Here is a 19208-nt window from a genome sequence, read left to right on the forward strand (position 1 = left end):
GAGGAGTTCAACCGGTTCTAAATTAAAAAGCAAAACTTTTGGTAGGCCAGGTCAAGGTCTGAACTACACAACCATCAATATCCATCATATATTATAATATCATATCAATTTAAAAATTTACAAATCTTGAATGAACAATTTTATACAACTCATCCATCCACCCCACTTTAACTCTATATGATTATAATAATCACTAGGTTAGTGGAATTCAACACATGCATATTATTAGTAGATAAACATAATCTTTATTCCACCTCATTCCACCTCACTCTCACTCATCCATCAAGATTTAGATACACCATACCATTTAACCCTTCATCATCATCTTCCAATCAAACTCATCAAGATTGAACCTTTACAATGTTAAACCGAAAACCCATCACTTATTTCCTAAATCCCAAGTGGGTTTCCAATCTTTCATCCATCCGACGCCTCTCGACGGTTCAGCCGCCGGAGCTTCCGCCGTTTGATTATCAGCCGGTGCCGTACAAAGGCCCATTAGCCGATGAAGTGTTTGAGAAACGAAAGAAGTATCTTGGGCCTTCTCTGTTCCATTATTATCAGAAACCAGTAATCTCATTTCCCTCTTGTTTAATTATTATAATGTTGAGGTTTTATATATTTATTATATGTATGTATGCATCAAATCAAGCATGCCCACAAAAAAATTGCAACTTTTTGCACAAAATTTGATTAGTTGAATGATTGATTTGGGATTTTTACACTCACTAGATAGATATGATAATTGTCAAGATTATAGTGCTGTATGCATGTATGCATAAAAATACTCATGCCCACAAAAAATTGCAACTTTTTGCTCAATATTTGACTAATTGGATGATTAATTTGGGATTTTTACATTCATTAGATATAATAGTATTCAAGACTTTAATACTGTATGCATATATGCATCAAATCGAGCATACCCACAAAAAAATTGCAACTTATTGTCCAAAAAGTGACTAATTGAAGGATTAATTTGGGATTTTTACATTCACTAGATATAAAAATTGTCAAGATTATAATACTGTATGCATGTATGCATCAAAACAATCATGCTCACAAAAAAATTGCTACTTTTTACCAAAAATTTGACTAATTGAATGATTAATTTGGGACTTCTACATTTATTAGATATAATCATGTGGCTATATGCATGTATGCATCAAATCAGTTATACCAAAAAAAAAAAATGATAAAATTGCAATTTTTTGCCTAAAATTTGACTAACTGAAAGTTGAATGATTGATATGGGATTTTTACAGTTATTGACCTAGGAGTGTGTACTGTTTGGACTTGAGAGGTTAAATATAATTTTTGTTATGTATGTTTTGTGATTGTAGCTTAATATAGTTGAAGGGAAGATGCAGTATTTGTTTGATGAAACCGGGAGGCGTTATCTTGATGCCTTTGCGGGGATAGTAACGGTTTCATGTGGTCATTGTCATCCTGAAATTTTGAAGGCTATTGAAGAGCAAAACAAGCTTCTTCAGCATGCTACAACTATATATTTACACCACGCAATTGGTGATTTTGCAGAGGGATTAGCAGCAAAGATGCCTGGAAATCTAAAGGTTGTTTCTTTATGTTACACTCTTTTTATTTCTTTATGTTACACAAATGTTGAAGTTAAAAGCAATCATCTTGATTTTAAATATGGTGGTACACATATTTACAAGAATAGTTTTTGTAAAAGTTTGGTTTGATGATAATATAGTATGTCACAGGTGATGTATTTTGTTAATTCTGGAACTGAAGCTAATGAGCTGGCAATGTTAATGGCGCGACTGTACAGTGGCAATCTCGGGATGATTGCTTTGAGAAATGCATATCATGGTGGAAGTGCGGGAACAATTGGATTAACAGCTTTGAATACATGGAAATACCCGATACCACAGGTATTTCTACTAAATAAATCTTGAAAAACTAACTGGCATATGTATAACTAAAATTATTAGCTCGGGCTGCCGGCTGTGTAATGGGTCAAATGGGTTCGGGTCAAAACAAGTACATGCGGAGTAACTGAGTGTCCGTTGACCTGCAAATACTTTTTTTTCTTTTTTGAATTTTGTAAAATGTTAATGTACAAGATATGATCCAATAAAACTATATTATTACAGTTTTTTTAATAAAATGAGTTAGGCAGTTTTATGTAAGCCTGTAAACGGACCGAATGTTCAGTGAACCGTTTCGGCAAGAAGTTCGTTTATGTTTGTTTATCTATTAAACGAACGGACATTAACAAAATTTTTTGTTCATAGTTAAATGAACGAACATGAACACATGTCTCGTCCGTATCTTTGTGAACGTGTGTTTGTTTACGTTTGTTAGTTTGCGTTTGTTCGTTTTGGTATTCATTTAAATTATTAGCCCCGTTAGTTTTATTTAATTTTTAGGCCCTACATATTGATATTCATGTTTACTTTTAATTAGTGTTTGCTTAGTTATGCTCGTTCATCTATGTCCAGTTTTCGTGTACCGTTTGTATATACTATTAACGAACGAAGATGAACACATTCATTTTTCTAACAAACGAGCACAAAACCCCATTCGTGTTCGAATATTTGATTTATTAAACTTAAATGAACAAACATGCCCGGTTCATGTTCGTTCGGTTCGTTTACATGCCTAGTTTTATGCATTTTGAACACACTTTGGCCAACTTTTGACCTTTTTAACCCGTTTCCATTCTAGCTAATTTGATCCGTTTGAGAAAAAGTCAAACCCAAATCATCCCTTTTACTACTGATAAATGGGTCAAAATTGCAATCTTTGTAGGGTGAAATTCATCATGTTGTAAACCCTAATCCGTACCGTGGAGTGTTTGGTTCTGATGGTAGTTTATATGCTCAAGATGTACAAGATCATATTGATCATGGTACATCAGGAAGAGTTGCGGGTTTTATTTCTGAAACCATTCAGGTTAGTGTTAAATTGGAATTTTGTTATATAATATGTTAAAAAGATTTATACTTTATTTATAAAGTTGGAATCTTGATGGAATTTTAGGGAGTTGGTGGGGCGGTTGAGCTGGCGCCTGGATACTTGAAATCGGTGTATGAAATGGTGCGTAAAGCGGGTGGTGTTTGTATTGCTGATGAAGTTCAAACGGGGTTTGGTCGCACGGGAAGCCATTATTGGGGGTTTCAAACCCAAGATGTCATTCCTGATATTGTCACTATGGCTAAGGTGTTTATATTTTCTATTAGCATTTTTGTGAATGAAAAATGATTGGTAGAGTTTGCAAAATGGGTGGGTCAGATGAGTTGGGTAACGGGTTGAATCATGTTTTTTGTTCTTTTGATTTAATTAATTATTGTTCTTGTTTTTACCATTTTAGATATTTTTGTGCTTTTATAGTTTTTTAATAAATAGTTAATGCGATAATATTACTACAAAAGCTATATTGTTAAAATAAGCATCTTAGGTTTCTAATAAAACAACTTGGGATAATCTATGCATAATAAAAGCACACTATTTACCCATTTGCATGGGTAGGCATGGGTCAGTTTTGAGCTAAAACCGAAAAGTAGGTTTTTGAATTTTTGAAAACCGTCCGGTTTTGGTTTTTTCGGTTTTTATCATCTGTCTTTGGAATTTTTGGGCCAAAAAAAAACACTTGGTCCAAGATAATGAATGTTAGCCTGAATTTCTTTGTTAATTAATGATTAATTGATACTTATACATTTGAGCTAGCATATTTTGATTGCACTATTTATTAAATTCTTATAAATTACTTGACCTTCGAAATAAAAAATGAAAGTTCATACATTTGGTTCGGTATTTTTGGTTTTTATTACATGTAAAAATGAAACCGAACTGAAATTTTGTTTTTATGAAAACATAAATTTAAACTATCGGTTTTTTATTGAGTTCGTATTTTTCAGTTTCATACCTTTTCCTTTCTAGTTAAATTTTTGTTCGGCCTATTAACATATAAAATAAACCTAGTTCCAACTCAAAATCGCCATCTCTACTTTTTTTGTCTGGACCGTTAATACAAATAATACATAAAATAACCTTCACTCATGTGGCTATTTTCTGAATTTCATTATATATGTTTTTATCCAAGTAACATATTTTGATTAATTATTTCAGGGAATTGGTAACGGTTTACCGTTAGGAGCAGTGGTTACAACACCTGAAATAGCACAAACATTGGCTCAGAAAATACAATTCAACACTTTTGGAGGGAACCCGGTATGCTCAGCGGGTGGACTTGCGGTGCTCAAAGTTATTGATAAAGAAAACCGTCAAAAACATTGTGCGGATGTCGGTTCCCATTTGATCAGGCAGTTGAAGAATCTTCAACAAAAACATGACAGTAATTAATTTTCTCTTGAACTTGACATTATGGAAATAATCTCACATTATGATTATCACTTATATATGTTGTTAATATTGTTTAGTAATTGGAGATGTGAGGGGGAGAGGGTTGATGGTTGGCATTGAGCTCGTGACTGACCGCAAAGATAAAACGCCTGCTAAAGCCGAAACTGCGGTTCTGTTTGAAAAACTACGCGGTATGCAGATAAATTGGTCCATTTTTTAATATAATATTAAGCATGTTTGTAAATATATTTTTTGTTCGCTTGTGAATGTAGAGCTAGGTGTTCTAGTTGGCAAAGGTGGATTGCATGGGAATGTTTTCAGAATAAAACCTCCTATGTGCTTCAACAAAGATGATGCAGGTAATTATCTACATATTCATATGATACACATACACGTATACATACATTTATATATGCATGCATTTTTTGTGTGCAGATTTCCTTGTTGATGCGTTGGATTATTCAATGTCAAAGCTGTGATCGCTGGGAAGCTCGAGTCGTGTGATCTTCATGCAAAGTACCAATGCATTCGTTGCTGGTAGTCCAACATGGCTAGTTAATATTGCAATTTAAGGTTGTATTACCAGTTGGCTAGATACCTTGTTGAATCTGCTTTGTTTTTGGCATTACTTCATTTTGATTACAGAAAAGAACTGAATAAATAAAACCAGCTTGTCATTCAAAGCCAGAAATAAAGTGCGGGCTCATTCCTTTTGCCGCATATGGAGGAAAGTTAATAACTGGAAATGTGTATAGTTGTAATTATAAGTTAATAATGATTACTGTGATAACGGTCAATCTGATATGTGCATGCATGCCTTCTCACGTCTCCGACACGTTGCTTGCTTGGCAGTGAAGCAAAGCCTCCATCGCCTGAGATCGCTTGTGAGTTGTGCCTAGGTGCACCTTACCACAATGAGAACAAGACAACTAAAATTATTGCGTTCGGTTTCTGAAGCCGGATTCAGAATTGTGATATATAAAGATCATTTTGCAACATAAAAAAGTGAAGTGCAAGTTGGTGACAACATCCCGAAAATAAATAGAAAAATAGTCCCTTTTAGCTCTCTCTTTTTTTATTTTTATTATTATTATAAGCATTTATATGATATATAAATATTATTACAAACATATTGGAAATTTTGAAAAACACACTAAAAAGTATCAAAATAATCAAGTTCATATTTAAAATAACTATTGAGAAAAACAGAAGGAAGCTTCCCCCTTGGTTATTATTATATGATATATTTGAAAAGAAAATAATAATAATAATTGACATGAGAGAAGGTGCAATGTAAGAAGTAAGAAGGGTAAGGGCAACAACAGAAGGAAGCTTCAACCAGAAGACTCACTGATCACACCACACAGGTACCTTGTTGATGGTGTTAAGGAAAAACATTTCCATCTATCTATAAATTATACACCAAATGTCACTCTTTAACATATTTCAAATTATTTATTTCTAAAGAGAGAAAGAAAGAAACTTAATTTAAGTAAATGAAGAAGGCCATCATCATAATTACTAGAGTGGTTTTATTATTAATATTGATGGTGTGCGATCACCATGTGTCGTTCGCTGCTGATTCTGGTGGGCGAATGGGCGGAACTTCGTTTCGTGCTTCGTCACGAACTTCTAGCAAATCCACCTCCAGATTCGACTCTTATTATTCAGATGATTATTGCTTTCAAAGATCCTCTAGAAGTTGTTATGGATGTTGTTCTTCTTCTACCACTCATCATGTGTCTGATCATAACTTTGGCCTCCTTGATTTTGGCATTATCGTTGGTTTTGTTATTGCAATTTACTTGTTATTAACAAGGTATGCGCATGATGATCGTCACAAAACAAGTCTTCTTAAGCTTCAGGTATATATGTTTACTACTTGTTTTCTTTCACAAATTTCAAATTATGCCATTCATACTACAATTTGTGGGTAACTGCTACTTATAACCTTGTGTTTTGTTAATAATAAGGTTGCATTGTCGGATACGGCTAGATCACTGCAAAAGAATCTCAATCAGATAGCGGAGTCAGTTGATACCTCTACCCCAAAGGGCATCGGTTATATGCTACAAGGTAAAACAATAACCGATAATGATTTTGTCAGTCTTTAAATTTGTTTCTACTACGGTAACCTTAAAAAAACACCTTTTTTGTCACGAAGTTATCTTTTGTTTGGAATAATTCAAGACTCGCGCATTGCAATTAAAATTTAGGCTAGATGTATGATTTTGTTAATAGTTCCATAACAATTGACACTGATTTATGTTTGATTATAGAGACAACACTATCCATGCTTAAACATCTTGATTACGGCATTTCCGGTTATTCTTCTGTAAGTATTAATTTGTTACATAACCAAAGATCATTAGACCCTTTTACCTGCCACGTGAAACCTTATCTATCCGAATCTATGTTTAATGACATTTTGCAGGTGGAAGTGAATAGGGGAGCAGACGAATGCGAGAAACGATTTAATAAACTTTCTATAGAAGAAAGACTTAAATTTAATAAGGAGACTCTAGTCAACTTCAACAATATCAGAAAACAAAGTGCACCAAGTTATACGGATTTATTTGATTATGAGGCCTGTAACAAATATATCGTGGTGAGTACGTTTTATTACAACTAATTATTCGATTCTAATTATTCATTATCACATAATCTTTCTCGAAACACAAAGATTTCAAACATTCCTCGACTAATAGCATATGTTTTGTGGTTAAAAGGTTACGGTCGTTGTGGCTGCTAGCGGCTTTCATGAACTGCCGTCGGTCAAAAGCAGGGAACTTTTGAAGATAGCTTTGGAAAAGCTTGCATCTATCCCTTCAAACGATATTAAGGTGAGAACTATTGTGTTCTCTGCTAGCTCATATAATATGAGTGTTTAGTGTTTGTTTGCTAAGTTTTTGTTTATTTTACAGGCAGCTGATGTGTTATGGACCCCACAAAAGGAAGATGATTCTCTTACTGAAAAAGAAGTGCTTAAAGATTTTCCGTTGTTGCTTCCGTTGTAGACGATGATGAACAGATGCAGAAACACAGTATTATTCCAAAGTAACAAACTGTTGATGTAGGATGTGGGTTTTATATTATGCTACATATCTATCTAAATAGTTTACTTCTTAGTGTATGCTTTACTTTTATTGCACTCTGTATGCTTACTATCTAAAACTAGTTAACAAATCTATGGTATTTCTCATTTTCTGCTATTAAACAGCAAATTATATTCATATATAAAAGGCCAAATCATAGTCAAAAGAAGAGTTTAATCCTGGGTCAGAAGGAACGCTAGCTATATGCTTAACACATGCAAGTCGAACGTTGTTTTCGGGGAGCTGGCCAGAAGGAAAAGAGGCTCCTAGCTAAAGGTAGCTAGTCTCGCCCAGGAGGTGAGAAGAGTTGAGAACAAAGTGGCGAACGAGTGCGTAACGCGTGGGAATCTGCCGAACAGTTCGGGCCAAATCCTGAAGAAAGCTAAAAAGCGCTGTTTACCTGACCAAACCAATGATGCTTAGCTGGTTTTTTCGGATGATCAGCCACACTGGGACTGAGACACGGCCCGGACTCCCGCGGGGGGCAGCAATGGGGAATCTTGGACAAAAAAATTATGGAACTTAGATTGTAGAACTTTACCGTAAGAGAAAGTCCTTCCAGAAAATTCTGGATGGCTAAGGGAGACCCAAAGCCAAGGAGGAGGTTTGGAAATAGTTTTCAACCAGCAATTGACGCGTCTCGGTTATTACCTCATTAGCAGCGTCATTGCCCAAAGCGCAAAGATGCCCATAAGCTTCACCCAGAGCCCTCTTTTATACACCCAGACCTCACCTCCTTTCATATCCCCCAACCGATGTGGAATCAATCACAAACTCAAAAACATAAATGGCAAAACGTAGTATAGCACCAGATGTGCAAATAGTTATCATATTAACAAAATAAGACAGCGCTTTGTAAGATTAAACATCCATGGTATTCTACAAGAATATTCGCTGCTATGAAATGTAGTTCTAGCTTGACATTTTCTTTATAAAAACTAAAAAGTGATGGTTTATAAGCAACTAGAAACTATAGAACTCTAAGCAGCAATGCAGCTTTAAGCACTGCAGTTTAAATGCATAAAGCCTTCTAGCTCGATTCATACATCGATATAATTTAACTTTTCAATCATAATCAACCATTTAGTTATTTCTAAAATATAATGTTTCACTTGTCACTAAGATGCGCTGATGGTTGAAGGCACGATTGAAGCGTGCTTGGTCTATTCACATGAAATATTATGTTCGTTTCAATAAGTCAAAATCTGATTTTTGCTTTTATTCTCGGGCCAAGATACTGAGAAAAATCGTTAGTGAAATGTTATTTGATCAACAAAGTAAAATATTTCACTCCAAACTTAAAACATATATTCTTGAAAAATTTCCCATACATAGTTGACCTGTGAATGACATGTGAGGTGGTTGTTTTGTTGATGTATCCCGTTTGGATTTGTGCTTTGGATGGTTGATACACCACACAACCTTAATACCGACCATGGACCATTTTATGGGAAAACTTCATGTTTTGAGACTTGTTTGTGAGAGTGTTTTGCTTAGAATCTTAGCCGGTTGATGCACGCCCAAACTGTAAAAGCAAGATGGCTGGAATGCATAATGTTCTACTTGGGCCGACTCACTTTATGTATTTGACCTGCTTGAGATCGGATAGAAATCAAATTAAGCTTTTTATTGGTCGTTTATCCATTGTTTTAGGTGGGGGGTTGTGTGACGGGTCAATTAGTATTTAGTTGAAACATGCCATTTTCTTAATGCGTTGATATGGCTCAAGTGGGTCGGGAAAGATCTGGTTGTGTTAACTTTCAACCCGTTTGGCCATCTTGACACATTTTTGCTGGGTTCATTTGAAATCTTTTAATCTTAAATGGGCCAAATAAAACAAATTATTGTTTTTTGTGGGCGGGTTATGGAACAGGTCAATATGTGTTTAGGCGAGTTAAAGTAATTAAGACGTAAATTAAAGTAATTGACAGCTTATCCTTATAAGAACTTTAGGTACTTACAATGACCAAGCCTGTTAGACGTGTATGACTTTCAATCCGTTGATCTTTTTTTTTTCCTTTTAGCTAAATTATTGTTTAACCTACGTTTTTATTGCGTGTCGGTACACCGACTGAATTCCTGCTACAGCACGCGCATGGAGAGTCGGATGCACAAGTTTAATCCATCAATCGAGGCATTAATTTCCAAATTTATGTGGAATTTGCAGCATAGGCTTTAATTACTTTGTGCATAGTTTGATTGTAGTGCAATCAGGTGTTTCTAATGTTAACTCATGTGAACAAGTTTTACCTTCTGTTTAATTCTCAAGTAGATATCAATCACAATATCTAAAGAAGCAAAATGTGTTAGCTGTGGATTCATTAATTATTGATTTAGGAGTAGAGTTAAATAAGCTTATGCCATTCACATTGTAGACAGATGTACATAGTTTGATCATACATGTTTAAATAATGTCATATATTGCAAGTATCACATTACACACCTAGGGGTTAAGGTGATCATATTTCTGAGTTCACCTTTGCTGTGATTTTAAGACACTGTTTCCTCTAGATTTTACCTGATGACGACTTGATATTAGACAAATTCGGGGTTAAAGTTGATTGTTTGACTTCTCACAAGTCAAACTGCAAGTTGTAGCACAAAAATACAAGTTTATCTTGCTCAGCAGACTGGAATTCATGTTTTTTATATAATGTAGTTAATTCATTATTAAATTAAATTATAGCTTACTTTCTTTAAATTTCATCGCTAACTTACGTGAAACTAGACGGGATCCGGGAGTCGTCATCCAAAAGATCCAAAGTTAGATTCCATACAAGGAAGAAACCGCAGTGCTTTCGGTTTGTTTACAGCCGTAAGTATAAATGAATGAATCAGGTACATAGGCTTTTCGAATAGAACTTTGTTGTGGTAAAATACTAGACCGATTCAAGCTGTTCATATGCATTAATATTTAGAAGTTCATGGATTCATGAATCCCTCGTTGGCAATTTAGAATCTGAACTTTGAGAATGCATTATAATGTCATTCTAAAAGTGTTCAATTAGAAAATGAAACCGTGTTTGAATTGAAATATTAAATCATTTCATTTTCGGAATGGTGTCATTCTCAGGCCATATACCAGAGCAGAGCCACAGCAGGTCCCATTGTTGCTGATAAGAACTGTGAAAAGATTCATGATATGGCTGCTGTTGTAACAGTTCGGACTTTTCATATTAGTATTCGTAATTGTTTACCCAATTTGAGAATGTAATTCGAATCTTTCAGATCAATAAAGTCGTGCATTTATTAGTAATTTATTGTGTTTAATATTTTATAACTTTTTGTTACGTCAAATAGCCCTTAAAAACTCTTAAGGGGGCTATTTCTGTCACAGCCCCCGACCCCTATACCCTGGGAGGGAAGCTGTGAACATTGATTGGTGGTATCAGTGTTTATTAAATTATTTTGCAGCGGAATATTTCATCAGAACCGTAGTTAGGAAAAATGATCAGAGTCATAAAAATACCATGATTATTATTATAATAAACCGGGAATTTAATCCCTTTTTATACAAACATAAGTTTTATAGGGTCAAACCATAATTTACAAAACACGTTTCTTTATTTTGGTGACAAGCCACTTAGTTAAGCTGGAAGCCCGCATGCATCATTCCTTTGTCTCTAACAAGTCACCTGAAACATGTTTAAAATATTTGATCAGCAAGAAATACTGGTGAGTACATTCATTTGTAAATGACACCTTTTACAGTTACAGCATTAAGATGTTTTTACACCTGCCTGCTTACAAATTACCGAAAGGTACTTGTTACTCGACCGTATCTATGACTGTGGTCATATTACTTATTGGCTAACACTTGTCCAATAAGTAACGTGTAATAGCCCAGTAGGCAAGCCTTGTATACAAAACCCCACAATACCAGTAGTAACCATCCCGTAAGTCTACAGAAACTTAATCACTATAATGTATTTAAAATACTTTTAAAATATATTTGAAACCATTTAGACCATCTGCCATGAGTTTTATAGGTTTTGAAATCATTATGACAGTGTCGGAAAAACAGTTGTCTCACGTAAATGTGAGTCGTACAAAAACTCGAATGTCTCACCTTGCAAGTTTACAATTAAGTATCACCTCCTGGTATTAAGCACCTAGGATAAACACAATGTAGTATACCTAGATTAGTATAAAACCAATAATCATAATGATAATCACGAGAGTAGAAACTTTACACGATGGCACAATGTCTTACCTTAACACGCAGAGCTTCGGATTCGTGTATATTTCTTTCGATCGGATATCGTTACAACACTCGGGTATTATACTACTTAATATTAATTAATATGTGTGTGAATTCAAAGAGAGAGAAAAATTTTGTGTGAGATTTGAACGTCCCGTTGCCAATCTATTTATAGAAAGTTTTGGACCCCATCGCGGTACGCGATGGCCATAAATAGAAAGTCGTCGCGTATCGCGAAGAATCTTGTAGCTATGTTGTCACACCCTTACTTAGGGGCCTAGGCGTGTGACCAATAGTTGGTACCGGTTTTGTAAATAAATCAGAGTTGCGCTTTATAGCGGAAGTCTTTAAATTTATTATTATATTGAAAACTTATTAAAAACTCGGGTTTAAATACCCGCTTGATATTTCAAATACATTTCTTTATAAAACATAACTCTTTATAATATTTTGAAATAAAATATCTGAGCCACTAGATAGCATCTAATGACTATAACTCCAATCTTCTATTCTTTCTTGCTTGTCTGTTATAACCCTTATTGTTTCCCTGTAACATGGGTGGGAAAATACGTCAGCACAAAGCTGGTGAATAACGCTGACTCTAAAAATATATTTTCAATACCTTTGTGAAACCAACAATAATACCTTTGTGACTACTCATTAGGCACCCAACTATATTGGGATCAAATTATCCTAAGTACCATATACAATTAATTATATACACAATATCATTTCAATGAACAGTCCCGTAGACCTTCAGAGGCATGTTGATGATATGCATGGCCTCGGGGAAATGCCGAGTCACCATGTATGTTTGGATCCAGACACATGTATACTCTTAATCAGAGTGTCAGTTTCTTATTATTGTACACAAAGTTTTTAAGGATTGGAAAATCCTATGCAAACATTCTGACTCTTTATAAAAGGTTTGGGGCGTATTCACCAGTTCTGTTTATAATCAGTTTCTGATACTGATTCCTGTTTTCTTGATTCTTCTTCTTGTTTTGTTACCTCGGACCTATAGTACGAGAATAACATTTTGTATAAATAACTAGATCATCGATCTAGCTTCAGACATTTAGTCTGTTTTGTATAGCTTTAACCTTGATAAAAACATTTGTTTATATAAAGCATTTGGACCTTTAGTCCTTTTATTCATTCACCATTTATATGCTACGTTTCTTCTTCAGGAAGAAACGTCTATATTGAGTTTCTTCTTCAAGAAGAAACATTATTTATCTATACTCTTTGAATATTATATTTCTTAATATTAAAGAAATACTATAACCTTTGCTTAAGAAAAGTTATATTATTCTTAATCGTAATCAAGGTTCGGGCTATAACTTCGACTATGGTCTAAGCCATTTATAATAATAAAATAATAACTTAGGCAGAACCCCTTACCTCGCACGGGTATTCGGAGTTAGATTTCCTAAGTTTATACGGGCAGCACTTCTACTCTATATGCACGTTTCTCGAAGCGTTCTTGATCCACCTTCCTTGGCACGCGAATCGAGGCAATACGTAGGTGTCGCCGGGTCGTGCACGTACTTCGAGGCGGACGCCGAGTTACTCTTGGGTGGCACACACTTCGAGGAAAACATCGGTTATTTGGCACGGATTACGAGGTGATGATTGTAGGGTCGGTGGCACGCAAAACGATGCTCGGCACGCAAACCGAGGTAGAGAGAGAAAGTAACTTAGAGAGAGAGTGTGTGGGAGTGTGTGTGAGAAATGCCGTGAGCCTTCCCTTTTATAGCTGATTTTGGATCCCATTGCGGTACGCGATGGGCCCCTTTTTCAACACCGTCGCGTATCGCGACGGGTACTTTTCTGAGATCTCGCCACGTGGCCTGACACGTCTGCCACGTGGTCTGACACGTTCTGCCACGTGTCATGCCCTGCCGCCACGTGTCACCGGAGTGTGACACGTGTGTGATGTGTCATCACGGCCCATCGCGGTACGCGATGGCCGTCTCCTTGGACTCATCGCGTAGCGCGATGGGTCCCTGTATATTATTTTTCATTTTCAGTCCCTTTTCTTTTGATAGCTTGTCATATCTGGGTCTAGTTCTCGTTGTCCAAAAATACTAAGGCGACTCTCAAGCGGCTCGCGGCGATGCGAGCGTGCGAAGTGCAAAGTGCGCCATCGTCCTCGCCCGTGCGCGTGCGCGTCGGGTGCTACGCACCCTCCGCTAGGACTACTTGGTGCATGATATTCATAAAAGAATATAACTATGGAAATTCTCTCTTATAAAGAGCTTCCATTTCTTTACCACTTTCCATGTGTGATGGATTCCATTTCCTTATTTATACCCATGTGGAATGCTTCCACTTTCTTACATCTTCCAACGTGGGATGGGTTTTCTTTATCTTATTTTCTTTATGTGAGAAAATTTACTTAGGAAATATTTTTATCTCTTTATTTTTCTTATACTTCCTTATTTAATATTTTCTCATGACTTGTCTTGATATTATTTTTGATCCCTCAACTTTCCTAAGTTGTCAAATTTGGATCAAAATTTTGGGGATGTTACATATGTCGAGTTAGCCCTAGGCCTGCTACGTGGCACGCCACATGGCAGGCTACGTGTCCTCTGCGTAACTCCACGTCGCGGTACGCGATGGGTAACTATATCAGCCTATCGCGTATCGCTACGCCGCCATATATTTGGATAAGGTTACCTGTCATCGCGGTACGCGATGAGGCTAACCTAAACCTGTCGCTTATCGCGATGAGAGACAAAAATACTAAGGCGGCCGTGCGAAGTGCAAAGTGCGCCATCAAAGCGCCACATTGCGCCCATCGCACTTCGCCCGTGCCCGAGCCCGTGCGCGTGCGCTTTTGGGTGCTTCGCACCCTCCGCTAGGACCACTGGGTGTGATATGTCTTATAAGAACATTAACATAGGAATTTTCTTTCTTATAAAGAGCTCACTAGTTTATTAATCTAGCGATGTGGGACAAGAACTTACAAACCTATTTATACTATGGTGGTACCTTCTCCATTTCTTTCCTCCACCAATGTGGGATGGAATTTCCTTCACTTATCTCTTTTATCTTTTATTTGTGGTTTGTTATAATTTCTGCCAAAAATCAAATTCTGGAACTTCAGGGGGCTATTTCTGCCAAAAATCAAATTCTAGACAACAGGCACCCTTCCTTCGCGTAGTGCGAAGGGGCACCCCCTGTTGGTTGGTTCGCGTAGCGCGAAGCACCATCAGATAAGCCAGAATCGTTTAAGATCCTCGTTTAATGCTAATTCTTTCCCTAATCGATCCTAAATCACGAAAATTGAGCTCCAATAAAAATAATCTGATATGGAATAGTGCCTAGGTGCATTCACCATTTTTATTTGTTATTATATTGATCAAAAGACTCAATTTTGTTATAAATGCAATATTCGTTTACCTTAACGAATCGTTTTCTTATTCAACAAATTGAACCTCTGGCTATTTAAACAAACCACACCTCCAAACTCTAGAATGTTACTGAAATATCATTCCTCCACCATTTCCCTAACCTCCATCCTTTGGTTTTAGTGTTTTCGTCTTCAAGAACAAGCTGACGATATGACTTTGGTGTTTCACGAGCTTTGACTCAGTATTTATCATCATTCTAAACGTCTTCCGGGTAAGTTATATTTTGTAAATACATTCATGATTACCCACTAAACAATAACCCTTAATCAATTTATGGATTGAGGGGATTAAACGTATCAACTGGACTCCGACCCGTTTAAGGGCAATTTGGTTAACAACTTTGACAGATCAATTTCTAACACTCCTGGTCGGAACTAGCTTTAGGTTCATAAGACTTTTTTGTTCAAAATCAAATTTTAAGTGTATTAACCAAAACCCGACAACTGACTTGTTGTTCAGATTCTAGTCAGTGCCAGCTCGCTTATTTATTAAAAATCTAATAACCGGAGTTCTATACGTCCTTTTGGATTGATTTCGGCAGATATATTCTCGGTTTTAATACTAGTTTATTATCTTTAAGTTTCAGGTCTGTTTGGATTATCTCAGTCAATGCGTTAAAGTTCGATAATTCTTTATTCTTATTACTTTCTAATCTCGTTTAAGTGAAAGGTGAGAAATCATTCCCCCTTTTAATTTGTTGTTTTCAAACATATTTTGGGGACATATGCGTACTTACAATATTTATGTATTATATTATACACACTAGCAAACTGTCATACCTTGTACGTGTATTCAATCAAATGACTAACTGTTACTTGATTACTTTATTCTAACAATTCGGAGAGGTTCAACATAATCACATTATGCTATGATTATACTACTTCATAGTGGCCATAGTTCGTGAGACTTGGTCAACTGACCCTTTTATTTGCTCATGGTTTGATTGTTTTACATTCACAATAACAGCTTTGCCTTTTATTATATTTACTATTGTAATATATCTAGTGATTTTCTCACTCAATCATGTGTTGACAATACTATGTTATTTTCTACGCATATGCAAGTTATTAGTTGGTGTGAAGCTAGGTGAAGAGATAACTTGCAAGACCTTAAGAATAAATTTATAAAAGACTATTTAAATTAAACAATTTTGTTTTGAAATGTTTGGATTAAATTTTGGAGTGTTTTGGTAATTTACTTGAACTTGATGTACTTGGATGATGTTTTGACTATTTAAAAATAATTAAACATATATTATCATGTTATATTGTATGATAGTACATTGTGAGCTGTGAACCATCAATTCGCACCCGACATTCTGTAAGGCCCCGGTCCCGGTGCCCTACTTTGATTTACTCATAAACACAATTCTATTTATCAGAGTTAATTAAAACTTTCGCGGAATATTAATAAAGGTCAATCATTCATTACAAACATTCATAACTTGTCTTTTAAACATAACATAAATTATAAAACATCATGACAAATCTTCAGATGCTAGCCTCCTCAGTTCCTGCCATGTGTCTCCCTCAAACTAGCTGCTTTAGTCTATTTACTTGCGTGTAATGGTGGCAAACCCAACCCAAATGGATTGTTTGGGTCAAGATGGATAAACTTTAAAAGTAAAATGGATTAAGATGGATAAAAAAAACTTCTTCAATGAGGTTAGGATGGGTTGGAAATATACAAGTGAGTTTTATTTATAGGTTAAAATGAGTCAAAACAAAATACTCAAGTTATCCAAAATTTATCTAATTCAAAATACCCAAACTATCATGTGCGAAACAAAACTCATCCGAAACCCAAAAAACGATCAAAACAAAACAAAAACCCCGAACCGACTGAAACGAAACAAAAAAAAAACAAAAACGAAACTGAACTGAAATAGAAAAATGACCAAAACGAAACAAAAAAAAAACAAAATGAAACCGAAAAACTGACCAAAACGAAACAAAAAAAAGCAAAATGCAACCGAAAAGCTAACCAAAACTAAACAAAAACACCGAATCGACCAAACCGAAACAAAACTGAATCAGAATAGAAAAACGACCAAAGAGAAACAAAAAACCCGATATGAAACAGAAAAGCTAACAAAAACGAAACAAAAAAAGCGAATTGCAACTGAAAAGCTAACCAAAACAAAACAAAAACACCGAACCGACCTAAACGAAACAAAAAAAGCGAAACGAAACTGAATTGAAATAGAAAAACGACCAAAATGAAACAAAAAAACCGATATGAAACCGAAAAGCTGACCAAAACAAAACAAAAAAAAGCGAAATGCAATGAAAAGCTAACCAAAACAAAACAAAAACACCGAACCAATCAAAACGAAACAAAAAAACCGAAACGAAACTGAATTGAAATAGAAAAACGACCAAAACGAAACAAAAAAACCGATATGAAATCGAAAAGCCAACCAAAACGAAACAAAAAAAGCGAAATGCAACTGAAAAGCTGACCAAAACAAAACAAAACACCGAATCGACCGAAACGAAACAGAAAAACCAAAATGAAACTGAACCGACATAGAAAAACGTCCAAAACGAAACAAAAAAAAACGAAATGCAACTGAAAAGCTGACCAAAACAAAACAAAAACACCGAACCGATCAAAACGAAACATAACCCTCTATTTTAAAAATCCATCCTGACCCCATATCCGTCTTGACCCATACCAATTCTAATCCTTCACCCAAATCCAACCCAACCCACTCACATTGCCACCTCTACCTGCGTGCATACTAAAAGTCAGTTACGCTGAGTGAGTTTAAGTTAATCAGGTAACATACAATACATTCACATACTTACTCATTCGTATCCGAAGATACATATTACTTACCTGTTTATCTTTCTTTTGTACATACATAAGTATATACATTCTTTCTTTATTTCATTCTTTACTTCTCTCATTCTTTTATATTTTAATACTTACTTTACTTACACGTTTTAAAGAGCATTATGCCCTACTTTCTCGAGTATTATTAGGGCTCGGTTCCCTTTTCCGTCGCAAATATTATTAGGGTCCGGTTCCTTTCTTCCTCGAGTATTATTAGGGCTCGGTTCCCTTCTTCCTCGAGTAGTATTAGGGCTCGGTTCCCTTATTTCTCGAGTATTATTAGGGCCCGGTTCTTTTTTTTTCCATACAACCATACCATATCTTTCTATATATTCTTTATTATAACTTTCATATATACTCTTGATCTTTTCTATAGCTTACATACATCATTCCTACATCATATATGTTTAATCACATCTTCAAACTATCACCTGGCAATACATGCAATATCTGAAGTCGTTCACACATTGTCAAGCATTCATTCATACATAAATCATATAAGGCATACACTTACCACTTAAGGTAAGTGTATTAACTAATCACATCAAGTATGCACACAGCCCCGAAAACATAACAAGGAAGTGGGGCTAGAAACTCACATGCAAACGGTTCCTCTCTGAATTTACTGTTATGCCCTTCTTGAGCTATGCACGACTAACTGTGTATCAATCATAGTATTAATTAACTACTTCTAGTTATACCACTAAGTTATTGTAACCCCTAGCTAGGGGGTCCGGGGGCAGCGCCCCTGGCAGCGAGGTTCTAGGGGTGGCATCCCCTAACGGGGTCCAAGGGGCAGAGCCCTTGGTTTAATAAGCGGCATCCCCTAGAGGGGTCCAAGTTCAAACACACAAATTGAAGCAAAATTCAAGTCGTTTGGATCACTATTTCGAGTTAAGTTTTACATCAGTCGATCCGTATCCTCCTTCCGATCGAAAGCCCTAAAAAATTAGTGTGAAATTATAAAAAAAGTATAACGCAGTTAAGTCCTTTTTAACGAGGGACCATTGAGGGCCGATTTTTTGAAATTTGGGACCGCCAGTGGTGATAAAATGAATAGGAATTATCATTGTCCAATACCACTCGATATGGATTATTAAAATCCAATAAACCCATTTTTTGTTTATGATTTATATTTTGAGTTTTAATTTAGGAGGGGTAGAGGCCGACCTAGATTGACTTGGGACGAGAGGATTAGGCATGATTTGATAGAATTAAACCTCTCTGAGGACAAGGTTGAGGATAGGAATTTTTGGAGACGTAGAATTAAAGTTAAAGATTTCTAGGGAGAAAGGAATACATGAAGGACTGTTTTTCACC

The 19208-nt window shown here is 35.7% G+C and overlaps 2 protein-coding genes and 1 non-coding gene across 4 annotated transcripts; 2 read left to right on the forward strand and 1 right to left on the reverse strand.

The window, feature by feature from the left end:
• The first annotated feature begins 293 nt into the window (after nucleotides 1–293).
• Nucleotides 294–5029, forward strand: LOC143543855 (alanine--glyoxylate aminotransferase 2 homolog 1, mitochondrial-like). The gene is made up of 9 exons (XM_077036086.1): nucleotides 294–570; nucleotides 1344–1574; nucleotides 1728–1898; nucleotides 2779–2922; nucleotides 3010–3189; nucleotides 4099–4324; nucleotides 4410–4523; nucleotides 4605–4691; nucleotides 4768–5029. Exons 1-9 carry the CDS (start codon nucleotides 361–363, stop codon nucleotides 4809–4811), a joined length of 1407 nt encoding a protein of 468 aa, XP_076892201.1. The 5' UTR covers nucleotides 294–360; the 3' UTR covers nucleotides 4812–5029.
• Nucleotides 5030–5907: 878 nt separating this feature from the next.
• On the forward strand, nucleotides 5908–7510 carry LOC143543849 (FLUCTUATING-LIGHT-ACCLIMATION protein 1, chloroplastic-like). 2 transcript variants are annotated; one of them, XM_077036080.1, is made up of 6 exons: nucleotides 5908–6197; nucleotides 6306–6408; nucleotides 6612–6667; nucleotides 6767–6940; nucleotides 7062–7175; nucleotides 7257–7510. In XM_077036080.1, the coding sequence occupies exons 1-6, from the start codon at nucleotides 5928–5930 to the stop codon at nucleotides 7347–7349; spliced, it is 810 nt and encodes a 269-aa protein (XP_076892195.1). In that variant the 5' UTR covers nucleotides 5908–5927; the 3' UTR covers nucleotides 7350–7510. The 2 variants fall into 2 exon arrangements, with proteins under 2 accessions (XP_076892195.1, XP_076892194.1); XM_077036079.1 differs by having other exon boundaries at nucleotides 6612–6940.
• A 450-nt stretch (nucleotides 7511–7960) lies between these two features.
• LOC143543859 (U4 spliceosomal RNA) lies at nucleotides 7961–8113 on the reverse strand. Its single transcript, XR_013137156.1, has one exon. It is a non-coding gene; the product is annotated as a U4 spliceosomal RNA (small nuclear RNA).
• Nucleotides 8114–19208: the final 11095 nt, after the last annotated feature.

This window comes from Bidens hawaiensis, unplaced genomic scaffold (assembly GCF_021521415.1).
Source record: "Bidens hawaiensis isolate Kalapana, Puna unplaced genomic scaffold, B.hawaiensis_p1.1 tig00013327_1, whole genome shotgun sequence".
NCBI classification, from domain to species: Eukaryota; Viridiplantae; Streptophyta; class Magnoliopsida; order Asterales; family Asteraceae; genus Bidens; species Bidens hawaiensis.